At 62.5% G+C, this 14812-nt stretch overlaps 1 protein-coding gene across 5 annotated transcripts in view; it reads left to right on the forward strand.

The window, feature by feature from the left end:
- Nucleotides 1-14812, forward strand: part of UNKL (unk like zinc finger) — a 37714-nt gene that overhangs the window by 16315 nt on the left and 6587 nt on the right. For 4 of the 5 annotated variants that reach the window (XM_047838464.1, XM_047838465.1, XM_047838461.1 and 1 more), the window contains exons 7-10: nucleotides 1059-1143; nucleotides 1512-1591; nucleotides 5670-5732; nucleotides 8813-8954. In XM_047838464.1, the coding sequence (XP_047694420.1) occupies nucleotides 1059-1143; nucleotides 1512-1591; nucleotides 5670-5732; nucleotides 8813-8954 (370 nt within the window). The remainder of the gene's footprint in view (nucleotides 1-1058; nucleotides 1144-1511; nucleotides 1592-5669; nucleotides 5733-8812; nucleotides 8955-14812) is intronic. The other variant, XM_047838463.1, reaches the window with a different exon arrangement.

Here is a 14812-nt window from a genome sequence, read left to right on the forward strand (position 1 = left end):
TCATTCACTCTGTTTCTAAAACTCAGAAATGTGGTAAAGGGTGCCGCCTCCACTGCGGCTCCGTGGCCCCAAGGGCACTCCGTCCCCACTCACCCCTGCGGCTCCTCGGTTACTCGGAACCCTTACCGTTCGCCAGCGCCGTGCCCAGGGAGGCCCTGGGCTCCCGGAAGGGGCCCCCGCATCTACTCTCCTCTTTCCTTTCTGGGGCTTCTGTTCTTTTCAGAGGTTCTGTGCTTTAAAATTCACGTAAAATGCCACCCTCCTGATGTCATAGGTCCCGAGTTGGAGCCCCTCTGAAATTGCTTCTGTTGGTAGGCATTAAAATCTCAGCACAGGCACTTAGCGGGTGAGTGAAGACCGAGGAGAGTACGTGGCCTTTGTGGGGGAAGGAAGGCCACTGGCTGGGGAAGGCTTCCGGAGGGTGTGGATTTGGGGTCTGGCAGGAGCGCCCTGGGGCCTGCCCCGCTTGGTGTGCTGTAGGGCCAGAACCGAGTGTTGTTGGCGTCGTGAGAGTATCTTTGACCCTAGTGAAGGGAATCGGGGCTGACCATGCAGCTCATGCATGTGGTTGTGACACAGGCATTTGTCGAGCACCTGCTGTATACCGGGAGCACTGAATTGAGCATCTCTTTCAGAAAATGCCAAGTGGTGAAATTGACTTTGTGTGAGATTTCCTTTTTTTTTTTTTTTTTTTTTTTGTAAGTTGATTTACTCATTTTGAGAGAGAATCCGAGCAGGTTGTGTGCTTTTATCACAGAGCTGGAAGCGATGCACGGCTGGATCTCGCAAACCCTTAGATCCTGACCTGAGCCCAACCGACTGGGCCATCCACGCAGCCCTGTGTGCTCTTTCAAGGACGGTCAGGCCTGCTCTGCGGAGAGCGGGGGATTCTGGGGCCACGGCATGCAGGGCAGCGGTCACATCCACACCGCCTTCGCAGGAGGCGCGTTGTGGTTTGGAGCTGGGTCCTCTGGGCTTCCCGTGGAAACCCGTTCCCAACCCAGCCCCTTTGCTTTGCTGGTAGATTTCACTCGCTTTATTTTCTCCTTGCCGCCCAGATCTACAAGTCTACAAAGTGCAACGACATGCGGCAAACCGGTTACTGCCCCCGGGGCCCCTTCTGCGCCTTCGCACACGTGGAAAGTAAGTGGGTGACGCCAGGCTGCCCGCGCGCCTGGAGCAGGAGGGGGGCCGGGAGCACCCCGCATGCCCTTCAGGGTCACTTCAGGCCGCCCCCCCGCCCAGAGACCTCCCTACCTCGTGGCCGGCCCTGCGGTTCCCTGGGGGCAGACACCAACTCCGGCCGGCCCTCCTGGGGAGGGCGGCCAGTCCCTGCTGGACTCGCACGCCTTTCTGTGGTGCTGTGGCCGCTGTCCCCTGTCGCGCGGGGCGAGTGGCCTCCCCAGGCCCCCCTCCCCGGTCTGGGGACCTCTGGACCCCAGGTCGCCCTGCACGCAGCTCTGTTTGCAGCCAGCAGCCGCTCACAGCCTGCCACCTCCCTCTGTTGACAGAGAGCCTCGGAACGGCCAACGGCTGGGGCTGCCCCGCGCCCGCCCGCAGCTCCGTGGCCAGCAGCGGCCAGCCCGTGCACGTAAGTGGACGGCGTCCTGGGGAGGGTGCCGAGGGTGTCGTGTGGTTTTGTGAATGGCTGGGGACACGGATGGGTGTGGTCTCTGGGTGACTCGGCTGCACGGTCTGCCTGGGGCGGGGGGGGGGGGGGGCGCCTCCTTCTAGAAGCCTGGGACAGCCCAGCCGAGCTCTGGCCTGGGCCAGCTGCCCCCAGACATGTCGGCAGCACATAAAACGTGGTCTCCAGCGAGCGTGGAGAAGGGGCCCTGTGTCCGGGTGGGTCTCCTCACAGGTGGGTGGCCGTGGCGCCAAGGGGGGCGTCCGGGCGGGGCAGGCCCCCGACGGCGGCCGGGGCTCTGGGTCCTGGGTCTGGCCCTGCAGGCCTGCTTCAGGCATTGAGAGATGTGGGGGGCACCTCAGGGAGAGGATGGTCCTGACCTGGTTGGACTTCATGTCTGTGCGATGGAGGACACGGGGGGGGGGGGGGGGCCTCAGGCCTCATGCCCTGCCCTTCACCCTGGCGTCGTAGCGGTCTCCCCGTCTGCTCTCGCTCTGAGCTTTCGAAAGGGTGACGGGAGGGTGTTTGCATCTGCGTGTCGGATCTGCTGAGAAAGCGGCCCCTCGGCGAGGAGACTGGAGCCTCAGGCGTTTCCCCGCCCGCCTTTCTTCCCACTTTGGGCTTTTGCTTTTTTAACTTTTCATTTGGGTATATTTTTGTTTAATTAACTTACTTATTGAGAGAGAGAAAGAGCGAGCGTGCACATGAGCAGGGAAGGGCACGGGGGGAGAGACCATCCCAAGCGGGCTCCCTGCTGTCAGCGCAGAGCCGGACACGGGGCTCGAACCCACAAACCGCGAGATTGTGACCTGAGCTGACATCAAGGGTCAGGCGCTCAACCTACTGAGCCCCCCAGGCGCTCCTGCCCCCACTTTGCGCTTTTTTTAGAAAAGAGGAAAACAGGAAAGTTGAGGAAAGCCTGGGTGGAATTTACTTCCAAGGAGCCGGGCAATGATCTGCCAGCTCGCGGTCTGTTCCGCGTCTCCGGCATCTCCGTGCCAGGCGGCGACACGGCCATCCTGCGCTCCCAGTGGGTCAGCACCCAGTGTCCCCCCACGCCCCGGCACGCGGGGGTTCGATCTGATCCCGAATCCATGGAGCCTGAAGACCAGACAGACAGCTCTTCCGCTGCAGCCCTGCAGGGTCTGGCGTGACCCCTCCTCGCCCCGGTGCTGACGGCAGATGGGCTCCCCTCACCCTGCAGCCTTGTCACGGGCCCGTCCACTAGGAGGACCGGGCTGCCCCTTCACACCCACGCCGGGCCTTTGTCCCTCTGCAAGCCCAGCTGGTGTCCTCTGGGGGAACCGAGCAGAGCAGAGCTCCCAGGAGCATAGCCGGGTGCTGGGCGTGGCAGGAAGCTCTCCCCCCTTCCCCCCCCCATCTTAGTGGCTCCCAGGGGACCATGCCGGTCGTGGGCTTAGGTGGTGGGCACAGGGCCACCGGCTTGCCCCCCCTGAGGGCCTAGGGTGAATGGAGCCTCGGGGGGGCAGGGGTTGTGCCTCGGAGGCAACAGCCTGGGTGCGGTAGGTGACCCTGTGCCTTGGATGGCACGAGAACAGTGCCCACCCCTGCGGGCATGGTCTAGTGAGGGCGTCTTTTATGTTCTTTTAATTATTTTGCAGTTTAAAAACCCTACTTGCTAAGGGCGCCTGGGTGGCTCAGTCACTTAACCATCTGACTCTTGATCTCGGCTCTGGTCTTGATCTCAGGGTCGTGAGTTCAAGCCCCGTGGCTCACGCCCAGCACGGGGCCTCCCTAAAAAAGGGGGGTGGGGAATAAGCCAGCCTGCTAGGACACGATGGGTGGCGGGTGCCAGGCTGCAGGGGGTTCCCCGCGGGTGGAGACGAGAGCAGCATGGAGAGCACGCGGTATGCCGTGTTCCTCAACGGGGTCACGTCGCAAGACAACCGAAAACACGTACATCGCTCTCTGATCCCAGTTCCTGACCCAGAGCTCCTGAAACCCTTATAACTTCCCAAGGGGATAAAAATACCTTGTGTTTCGGGGTGCCTGGGGGGCTCAGGTCACGATCTCACGATTGGTGGGTTCAAGCACCGCATCGGGCTCTGTGCCGACATCGTGGAGCCTGCTTAGGATTCTCTCTCTCCCTCTCTCTCTCTGCCCTTCCCTGCTTGCGTGCTCTCTCTCAAAATAAATAAACTTAAAAAAAAAAAAAAAGATTAAAAAAACGCACCAAAACCCTCTTTTGTTTTGCAGAGGTGACTCTGGGTGGGCTCCTCGTAGCTCCTGGATGCGGGCTGGTCACCGGAAAGGCCAAGCCATGGTTAGAAGCTTGGGACTTTCTGCACCACCCGACATGATCCGGGGCAGGAAGGGGCTGCAGGTGGAATTAAGGGGGTGAGCCCCATGAAAATCGCTGAAGTGTGCGGTGTGGAGAGCGTCCGCACTGGCGACATCTCCATGCTGGCGGGTGGAGGTCCCCAGCTGCACCGGGACAGTAGCGCCCGCACTCGGGGCCCTCGCAGACCTCACCTGACATGTCTCTATCTGAATGTCTGTAGTGTTTATTATATTATGTAATAATCCGGTAAACGTAAGTGCTTCCCTGGGCCCTGGGAGCGGTTCTAGAAATCGGCCAAATCTGAGGAGAGAGTGGTGGGAATCCTGATTCGGAGCCAGTCGGTCAGAGGCACAGGTGACAGGGTGGGGTGGGGGGTTGCTGAAGCGGGGCCATCTTCAGGGGCCGACCCCAGGCAGAGGGTGTGGCCCAGCAGCAGGGAGCCTGGGGCAGGGGTGGCCGGAAAGGGGCCTGGACGAAGGGGCGAGGTCCCCACAGGGAGCCCTGGGTTGCAAAGGCAAACAGAACAGCTTCAGGAAACGCGTGCTTGGCCTGGAGGTATGTTCAGGTCTGTGGTCAGTGACTTCGGAGGCCCTCACCCCACCCTGCAGGTGGGGTCACTCTGGACAACAGAGGTACAGGGAACTCCGAAATACCAGCACGACCTCCGGGTTGAGCCCGAGGCCAAGCACTGCGTTGGAGGAAGGGGCCCCGGGCACGGCCTGCGTGGACCCCTTTTCTTCCTCTGCCCCTGGTGATCACTCTGGGTCTTTCTACAAATCCAGAAACCAAAAAATAAAGGAAGAAAGGCCAGAAGGACCTGAAATACCACTACAAGTTAACTTGCTGTAAAAGTAGTCATAAAAATCAGAATCTGATTTTGTCCTTTGATCTGAAGGACATCTGGGTGTGCGGCCTCCGTGTTGATGTTTGACCTGGGGGAGCCCTGGTCCTGAGCTCTGGGAGCAAAGCCATCATTGGGCCCGGTTTTCCTGGCAGGTGGCTCGTCAGTCAAGATTTCTGTATGTGTCGGAGAGGGACAAATGTTTCCGTCTACCCTTTCACGTTCGGTACGGGGCCTCTGCAAATTAAACTGATAAAAGATAAACGGGACAGAAGCCTTATTGCTTATCCATACAGAAGGTTTGGTGGTGAGGAAGTAAAGACCCCTCCGGGTCTCAGCAGACCTGGCGGCTGGTATACCCTTTAACAAAGAGCGGTAGATCGTGGAGAAGGGGCCGGACAAAAGGAGTTTCTGCTCCTGGGGAGGTAAATTGTGGGACGGTAAATGTGGGGGGGAAAGCGATGTCGGATCAGGGTTACGTGGACGTAGACGGGAGCGTCTGGTGGCTGAGGGTCGTCCTCTTCCCGGTGCGGGAGAGGCGAGGGGGTGCCTTCTCAAGGGCCAGCTGACACCCCGCTTTCAGCATTGTCGGTAGAATAATCCTTTGCTTCGGGATAGGTCTCCCCAAGACTTGCCCGGCTCCCCGGGCTCGGGTCTCACGACCTCTGGTCGCAGGGGGCACAGAGCTCACCCCCTCCTTCACACGGACCGGCCCGGAGGTTAGAGGTCAGTGTGCAGGTGTAAGAGACAGACTTGGGAGAACGGACAGAGGGTGGTAACTTGAACGGCTTTTCTGTTCTCTGAGATCCCCGGGCTCAGCGTTTTCTCTCCGGTGCGTGAAGCGGAGGTGTCTGTAAACCGTGCTGCTCTCTTCCAACCCTGGTGCTTTCCTGTTGTAGGCGAAGCGGAGAGAGTCCCCTGCCGAGGGCAGCCACAAGGCCGCTGAGCAGGACAGCAAGCAGGTACCGCCCGGGGGGCTCCCGCTGTTCGCAGCGGGGCCGCCCTGTGTGCTGGGACTCTCGCACGTTCCCTCTTGACCCAGAGCCCTGTGCTTGTCCGTTCGGGACGTAATTATGTTTTCACTTAATTCTTAAACTGGCCCATTCCACGCGTCTTTCGTCTCAACGTTCAAAACGTGTTTGTGTTGTACTTTGGACACAACGAAACCAAAACCTCCTGACGTTTTCCCCACGGGGAGTACGGGGCGCCCTTCGCAGCCGCCCGTGGTGGTCCGTGTGTGTCCGGGGGCTGCCCTCACAAAGCCCCGCAGATGGGGCAGCCCCAACCACTCACCGTCCAGAGCTGGGAGTCCTCGTGTCGGGGCAGTGGGGTCGGCACCTCCGAGGCCGTGCGGGAGCTGCCTCTGTCCTGGGCCCGTACGCAGCCGATGACTCTCTGTCTCGTCCTGCTCGCACCCCCCCTCAGCCCCCTGCCCCCGGGTCTGGGTCTGTCTCCACATTTCCCCCTTTTCATAAGGACCCCGGTCATTGATTAGGACAGCCTCATGTGAACTTGATTTCCCTGGTAAAGACCCCGTCTGCGGGTCAGGTCACACTCTGGTGTTTTGGGGGTCAGGACCCCGCGGAATGAGCTTCCGGGGCACAGGGCGGCCCACTACCGCATCCAAGCTGCATCTGGGCCAGTGTCTGTGGGGGCTGCTGTAGAGACTCCCTGCTCCTGCGTCACGGCTGGGGGACACGTGCACACCTGAGGTAATCACAGGCTCCCGCCGTGAGTGTCCTCCACGTGTCCCCTCCGGTGAGGCTGCTGTGGCCTCAGCTGAGGCTTCCCTGAGCCCAACCCCGGTTCGGTGGCGCAGTTCCCGAAGGCTCTTCGGACCCGCTTGCCCATTTTAAGCAACGCTTTCGTCCTGGCCACCACTGCCGTCCGTCCCCGTCCCCGTAAGACAAGAGGGCCTGAGCCTCTGGCAGGCCTGGGGTGCGGTGTGGGAGGGCAGCGGGGGCCCCGGCCCCCCCAGGCCCAGCACATCACCACTTGTCACTGGCCCCTGTCGTCTTCCTTCTCCATTCCTACGCGGGCGACACGCCCGGTCCCTCTCTGCCCCGGTTTGCTTGGCGCCCACCTGAGGCCACCCCCTCGGGACTCTCCAGAGTGACCCCGACATTCTTCGTGGCCTCGGGAGCTTTGAGATCCGCAGAGGGGAGTTGAGGGTAAACTGTTACCTGGCAGCGTTTTGGAGAGTAAAGTGGATTAAGATGTTCGTTGCGAATCCGAAGCAGGAAATGTTAGCGGCCACGGAGCCAATGCACGGGGGCCTCGGGACGTGGTGCTGCCACCGCCTGACACGTCCTCACGTGCTGGCAGCCCGAGGAGCCCGCGTGGCTCATCTACAGGTCCCCTCCCACCTGCGCCCGGAGACGCCCTCCGTCCCACCCAAAGCCGGGCTCCGGGGACCTCGAGTGTCCGGTGGGAGGACTGGAAGGCCAGCGGAGGGGCTCCCGGTGTTTCCCTGGGACCCTCCGTTTGAAAGGCCACGGGGCCGGAGGCCGGCCCTCTGGGGACCCCTCCCTCGCCTGTGGGCCCCAGTCTGCCCCGGCCGGGGGACGCCCCAGCCCCCCCAGCCTTGAGAGCGTCATTCTCGGTTTTCGGGATAAAGCGTCCCCTGACGTCTTTGAGAGACATAGTCCCTGCACTATGTATGACTTTGTGGGCGGGTGAAGTCACAGCAGGCGCCTCGGGCCCCCGGGTCAGCGTTTGGGCTTGGCTGTGAGGTGTCTCGGAGTGTCCTTGTTGCTGCCACCCTTCCTGCCTCGCCCGGGGCTGCTGGGGCGGGTGGGAGGCACCCCTCCCCGTGCTGAGGAGACGGCCCGCCCCTGGGCCTGAGCCCCGGGAGCACCAGGGACTTTGGCGTCCGGACTGATGCAGTTCGTGTTAATTTTACGACAGCCTCATACGCGCGGTGACCGGCTGTCGCGGGGTCAGTCACCGAGGGCCCCTTGTGAGCGAGGTTAGCCGGCCGGGAAGCTCAGAGGAGCTTTGCTGTGTGTGTTCCTCTCTCCCCGCCGCTCCCCGCGCAAAACCTATGTTCACGTGTGGGTAAAATTTCACTTAAGCCGACAAACTAGTGAAATCCTCCCCCCTTGTGGTGGTGGAGCTCGCCCCCCCGAAGTGAACTTCTGCTGGTGCATTTTGAAGCGAAACCCAGATGCCACACGCTTCCCTTTGGTGTGGCTTCTGGGCCCTGGTGTCACAGCGACATCGGGTGGGCTGCGGACGCAGCTGCCGTGTGTCGAGCAGCCCCGGCCTGCGGCTCTGTGCCGTTTGCTTGGGACGGTGAGGTGCCGCCCAGACCCGGCTGGCCCTTCTGGGCTGCTCTCCGCAACTCGGATAACGTGCGGCGCCCAGGTTATTGCCTGAGTACCGAGAGGTAAAAACCTGAGATCGTAGGGCCGTTTTTGCTTTTGGAGGCCGTGTGGGCTCCCTACTTATGTCTTTTTTTTTTTTTTTTAAATAAACTCTTTTTTAATGTTTGCTTATTTTGAGAGAGAGCGAGCCAGCCCGGGAGGGGCAGAGAGAGAGAGAGAGAGAGGGAGAGAAAATCCCAAGCAGGCTCCACGCTGTCAGCTCGGGGAGCCTGACGCGGGGCTGGATCCCACGAATGGAGATCGTGACCTGAACTGAAATCAAGAGTTGGACGCTTAACCCACTGAGCACCCCCCAGGCACCCCTCTGGTTAGGCCTTTGGGTGGATTGTGTTTTGCTGTCCTAGATCAGCTGTTGGCAGCCATTTCTGCAGAAAACCTCCTTGGATCAGACACTTTCTAGATGGATGTGTTCAGTCCCTGATTAGCCAGCCAATCTTGATTGCAGCTGTCGTGCTGACTGCAACCAACTCGGCCTTTACAGCCCCCCTAGAATGTTTGGAAGAGTCGAACTTTTGTTTTGCTTTGGGGATAGAAGTCGGACAACCGTCCCGTCCGTGACCCTGCGCCCTTCTGCTCTCCCCCGGGTCCGCCGTCACTGCGCCCTCACGGCGGCCGTTGTGTGTGCACACCCGCTCACCTCGTGTGTCTTTGCACAGAACCACCTGCCGGTGTCCACAGGGGCTCATCCGCTCGCCCCCAGCCTGGGTTCCAGCGTGGCGTCCGGCGCCGGCTCTGGCAGCTCCTCCCCGGCCGCCCTGCCCTCGGCTCCCCGCACCCACCCGCCTGAGCCCGCCCCAGGTAGGTCTAAAACTTCTCTCGCGGCTCCCCGACTTTTCTTTGCGCTTACGTCGTGTCTTTTCAGGACCCGCTGCACACGTGTTTCGGTCACCTGTCACTTGGCTGTACTGCCCATGACCTAGAAACCCCCGCCCCCCGCGTCCCTGGGAGTCACAGGCTGCAGAGGGGACCAGGACCCTTGGGCCGAGGCTGTGGCCCCTGGTCACCAAGACCAGGGTGGGAGGGGTTTGGGATGCAGCCGAGGGCAGCGGCACGGCTGAGGGGCCCTTAGCCCCTGGGAGTCCTAGAGGGTTTGCAGACCGATGAGGGGAGGGGCTGTCCTGAGAGTTGGGAAGAGGGGCGGGCACGGAGCTGGGGGGAGACCCGGCCCCCAGCCCCTCAGGCCACGTCTGGCTGCACCTGCGGACGCTTGTGTCGCTGAGCTCCCCAAAACCTGCATTTCCGTCCCGGCCAAGGGAGACCCGGCAAGGGCTCTGCTCGTGGCGTTTCCACGTCCTCTGCGCCAGGGCAGGCTGGGCAGGTGTGGCCGCGGGCAGGCCGGGGAGGCCGCTGCGGAGCGGTCTGCCCTGGGGTATACGCGTCCTGTGCGCCTCCTTCCTGGTGTGGGGCGGGTGCCGGCTCTGCCCACGTTCCCACGTCAGGGCACCACGTCGACGCCAGAGCTGGCCACATGGTCGGGCCCAGGGTGGTATTTCCCGCCCGGAGAGAACTGTCCGTTGCCGACAGCCAAGGATGGCACACACGTTGTTTTCCACACCTCAGCACCTGTGGACGCCAGTCACGCCACTGGCCGTGGGGTCGTGGCTGAGACCCAGGTGGGGATGATGGCAGCCAAGGCAAGGGAGGAGAGGTGTCCTTTCAGTGGCCATTTAGACGGCAAATCTTGGGCTCGGGCCATCTGAGCACCTGGTGTCCCTTGTGCTGATGTGAGGGATGCCGGGCAGGCGTGCTTGACCTTGCTACCCGTGTCGCGGCTGCCTCCTGGGGCACTTCTACCCATGTGGGGCTCGAGGCTACCACCCCTGTGCTCATTCTGAGCTGCAAAGGGCCGCCTTATTCTGGAACCCCGGGGCCTTGTGTGGCCAGGCACATCTTCCTGCACAGCCCCAGCGTTCCTGCACGGGCTCCACGGTGGAGCTGTCCGACTGCCAGAGAACCCTCTAGAGTCTAGCCTGCCCAGCCCTCTGAGGACAGGGTGTCCTTGATGAAACCACCCCTCCCCCGCTGGTGTTTCTGAGCCCTGACCTTGGTTCCTTGCCCTGCGCACTCTTGTGCCTCCCCCCCCCCCCCCCCCCCCGCCCCACCAGCTTCCCTGTGCTGGTCTTTTGTGGAAATCCTGTCCACGTAGGAGTGAAGACTAAACCGACTCTTGCCCGGGCTCTGCCTTAGAGTAGGGGAGTTTGTTCAAGTCCTCACATACTTTGTAGGGTGCGTCCGTGTGGGTTCTCTTTTAAGCAAAAACAGGTACGTGTGTGTTATTTTACGTTGACGTGGAATTGGGGTGGGGCGAGGTATCCTTCCTGAACTCCTGAACCCCAGAGGCCTCTGGGCTTGCGTGCTGGGCTTGCGTGCACTGGACCTGGCCGGTGGGCTTGAGAACTCAGCCCTCAGACTCACGCGCGCCGGCAGAGAGCAGAGGCCAGGGCGGAGGCTCGAGGTCACTCTGCCCTTGTCTGAACTTGGGGCCAAAACACAGCAGGAGGGCAGCCGGAGCCAGCCTGGCCTCTGAGCAGGTTCTCTGCCCACTCGAGGGAGCCGAACAGTTCGTGGTCACAGAACGGAGATCGGAACTACGTGTGTGTCTGAAGGGCTCCTCCAGAGCGCGTTAGCCTCGAGGCGCCTGGCTGACTCACACGTGGTGGGGGACCGTCTGGGTGGCGCGTGGGGCGCCTGCGCACAGGAGTCCTTGGTTACTCCCTGGAAATGAGCCGGAAAGCCATTGGTATAAATGGCATGCTTCATTTTGTTGTTTTGTTTTTTATGTGTAAAAAACACGGTTTTTAAAAATAAGGCTTATTGTCCCCAGTTTAAGGGTAGTAACAGTCAAGTGTGAGCATTGCGGGAAAGTAATTAGGAGAATGGAGTCCCTGCCACCAATCAGGAGAGGCCGTCCTCAGCTCTGCTCACCTGAGCGGGCGAAAGCACTGGATGCACCTGTGCCCCCTGGGGTTGTGTGGTGACCCACGGGGGCCTCTGCCTGGTTCCACGCGTCACCGTCTTGCAGTTCATTCTTTCATTGACGTAAGTGGTTCCTGAACCAAGTGCCCAGAGGCGAGGAGATTAATTCCTGCTCGGGATCAACACGGTCTGTTCACAGAAAACTGCTGCTGCTAAATCCCGAGCTGCTGCCGCAGTAGGGGCCTCCTTTCTCTGAACACGCTCTTGAGATCCCCAGTCAAATCGTGTGCCAGTTAACAGGGGCCCCAGCTGGGAGAAGTGACACACTCCTCACAGCTGCCCTCTGGTCCCGGAGGGCCGGGCCGGGCTGTCCTTCTGCCCCCCCCCGAGGACCCCAGGGCTCAGGGGCGCCTGGATCGAAGAGCCTGCTCTACCTACTTAGGGCCTAGCGGGTGTAGACCGGGTCCTTTTCTGCTCGTAGTCTGGTTCAGGCTATATCGTTACTAATGCAGTGCCTACAAAGAACGAGTAAATTCTAAAATAAATAGGTGCTGTTTGCAGACTAATTGTGTATTCGGTGGTTTAGTGGAGTCATTTCAGGGCCACTTGACAAGAGGCCATTTCCTTTGTCTCTATGAGCAGGCTGCCGGTGAAAATAGTCCCCTGCGGAGCTGGTGGCCTGGGGTGGCCGCGGGGCTGTGGGCAGCTGACTCTCCGTGACCTCCGAGGGCAGGGGTCATGGCTTGTTTGCCCTGACTGCTGCCTCGTGTGCGTTTTCACCTGAGCGGGTCCGCCTGGAGCCAAGATGCTTCCTTACCTGAAGGAAAGCGGCCCTGCCCGGCGAGGCCCCCCCCCCCCCCGCCCCCCCCGCGAGCACCTGGACCCGGGCTTTGGGCTCGGCGCCGGGAGGGGCCAGGGCCGGTGACGGGGGGCTGCGCGCCCGGCCGGGGGCCACACAGGGGGCCAGGGGGTGGGGCCGCCCCCCCCTCCCGCCCAGGACTCCGAGCGGCGGGGCCGCCCACGCACACCTGCTGGCTGGCGCGCACCCCGACAGGTGCGGCGGGGGCGGGGCCGGCGGAGTGGGCGGGTTGGCCGGAGGGTTGCGTCACCCGGGGCGGCCCGGCGGGGGCGGGTGTAAGGCTTACGTCACCGGGGGCGGGACGGACCTGAGGGTTACGTCACCCGGGGGCGGGGCGGCGCAGGGAGGGCGGGGAGCGGGCTGCGTTTGAATCGGCGGCGGCGGCGCGGTAGACGGTGAGTCAGCATCGTCAGCCCCGCGCCGCCAGGGTGCGGGTCGTCGTTATGCGGAACTGGCTGTGCACCCCCGGCGAGGTGAGAGCCAACCCCCTCTCTCGACGCGCCTCCCCGCGAGGCCCGCCAACCGCCCCTCCCCACGTGCGCCGCACCCCCACGTGCCAACCCCCCCAGGTGGGGTGCGTCTCCCACCAACCCCCTGCTCCTTCCCGCTCCCCCGGGGGCCTCCTCCCCAGGCGCGCCACGCCTCGCCCTCCCCCCTCCTCCCCAGGTGCACACCTCCTCCTCTCTAGGTGCTCCTCGGACCCGCTCCGGTCGCCCGCCCCCGGGGCCGAGAGTGACCGCCGGGGTCAGCACCGGGTTCCGCGGAGGCTCTGCGAGGAGGCGAAGGCGAACGTCCCCTTTCTGGGCACCTGCTCGGCAGAGGCGCCCTTTGGTCCCCTGCGTGGGCGCGCCGCAGGGCTTCTCCGGGGGGAGGGGGGCCCGCGTTACCTAGCCGAGGTGGGTCTTTTGCTCCGCGGCGAGGACCGGGTTCCTGCCTTGTCCTGCCGAGAACCGTCGGCTGCACCGTCGGAAATTGAGGCCGGTGGGTGGGTTTGCCAGGCGCTTCACCCTGCGGTCGGGGCAGGTCGGCCTGCGGGGTGAGGGCATCCCGGCCGCGGCGGGCGCGCGTGTTAGGAGTGCGCCCGGCGTCGGGGCTTCCCCGTTCTGTCCTGTGTGCATTGTCCCTGCGCGTCCCTTGACCCCGAAGGACCGCGTCGCCTCTCGGATGTGCTGTGTCATGTCAGGGTCGGGGTTTTGCCAGGGCCGTTACTCAGCAGTTCTCCCGCGATTTCTCATTAACATCTGGGCGGTTCCTGGCAGTTGGGCAAGGCGGGTTTTGGGTCAGAGGCAGAGCTTACGTAATTCGGTTCATCTGGATCTTGAGTGTTAAAGCCTCTTTGAAAGTCAGCTCTTCCTTGAAGAGAACATCCCAGAAGACCTGGGTCTGAGTCAGCGGAGAGGTGCAGTAGGCGCGGGACCACCGCGGACACCCAAGCAGCCAGGGCACCCTGGCGGCGGCCGCTGTCCGGTGGGGGCTGGCTCCTCCGCGTCACTCTGGACCAGGGGGCTTCTTTGTGCTGAGTCATGGGGCGGGGGTCGGGGAGTGTGATAAGGCTAGGTCTTTTCAAGGTGAGGAAAAGCTCTTGCTTCAGCCTGTTTTCCTCGTCGTCTCTTCATTTCTGGTTTTGTTATTCAGGAAGTGGTTCCGGAACTTTGTTGGCGTTAAAGCACACCACCCGTCAGCCCCTCCTGAGACCCCAGGTGCTGAAAGCTAGATCCGGGTCGTCAGGCCTGGCCGGCCTGCAAGTCCGGGCAGGAGGCCCAGGGGGCACAAGGGGCCAGGGCCAGGGGTGGGGGGCAGAGCAGGTGGTGGACAGGTGGGGGTAGAGCAGGGGGTGTAGTGCTGGGGGGCGGGGAGGGCAGGGCGCCCTGCACCTGGTGCTGGTGCTGCATGGAGTGGGGACAGCCGCGAGTTTTGGAGGCTCAGCAGGCGGTCTTCCAGTACCCCTGGGGCCCCTGGAGGCTGCACCTGGCTGCAGCCTGGCATCAGCTGAAGGGTAGAGGAGAGGCTGGGGTGGGAGGAGCCTGGCCATAAGTGTCCACCAGTACACCAGGGGCATGTTCTTTGTGGGCAGTAGGACTCGGCCTGCGGGGCTGGCCTCCTAGAAAGGTCACTCTTGAGACAGTGCAGGTGGGGGATGAGGTGCAGCCTGCAGAGATGGCTGGAGCTTGGGGCCCTCGCCGGCGAGGGTTCAGGGAGGATGGAGGGGCCGAGGGCTCCTGGCTTCTGCTCAGTGTCTGGGCCGTCGTGTCCCCGGAGTTTGAGAAGCTGCTGGTGAGGCAGTAGGTCCTCTCCCTGGTAGGAGGTGGTGAGGCGCCCTTGCTGGGAGATGCCGGTGTCTGAGGGTTAGGGCTGCCGAAGCCAGGTGTGCGTGTGTGTGTGTGTGTGTGTGTGTGTGTGTGCACGCGCGCGCGCGCACACGCTCGTGGAGCAGGGATGGGACGGGACGGGACGGGCCAGGCCTCCAGGGCTGAGAAGTCGGCCATAGTGGAGGAGGGTGAGGGACCGGGTGTGAGAGTGGGCTGCCTTTGACCCGGGCCCGGGGGCATGGTGCCAGCTGGCATGGCTTGGCAGTGGTTTGTAGTGAGGGGGAAGTAGGAGGTCAAGAAAGCGGGCATTGGTCAGCAAGGGGTGGGCCTGAGAGCAAGTGGGCCCTACGTTCACGGCAAGGGGAGACGGGTCTGCCTGGGGCGGGTGGCGGGGGGGGGGGGGGGCGCCCAGCAGTTCTGGGCCCTGGGCCTGCGGAAGGTGCCTGGTACCTGGAGACGATGGTTGCTGGGGGTGTCTGTGGCCCCCATTATTGTGGGGTAAATTACGTGCCCCCAGAAAATACGTCTCTGTTCTGAGCCCCCTCACCCCCCAATCTGTGAACACGACTGCT

This window comes from Prionailurus viverrinus, chromosome E3, assembly GCF_022837055.1.
Source record: "Prionailurus viverrinus isolate Anna chromosome E3, UM_Priviv_1.0, whole genome shotgun sequence".
Taxonomy (NCBI): Eukaryota; Metazoa; Chordata; class Mammalia; order Carnivora; family Felidae; genus Prionailurus; species Prionailurus viverrinus.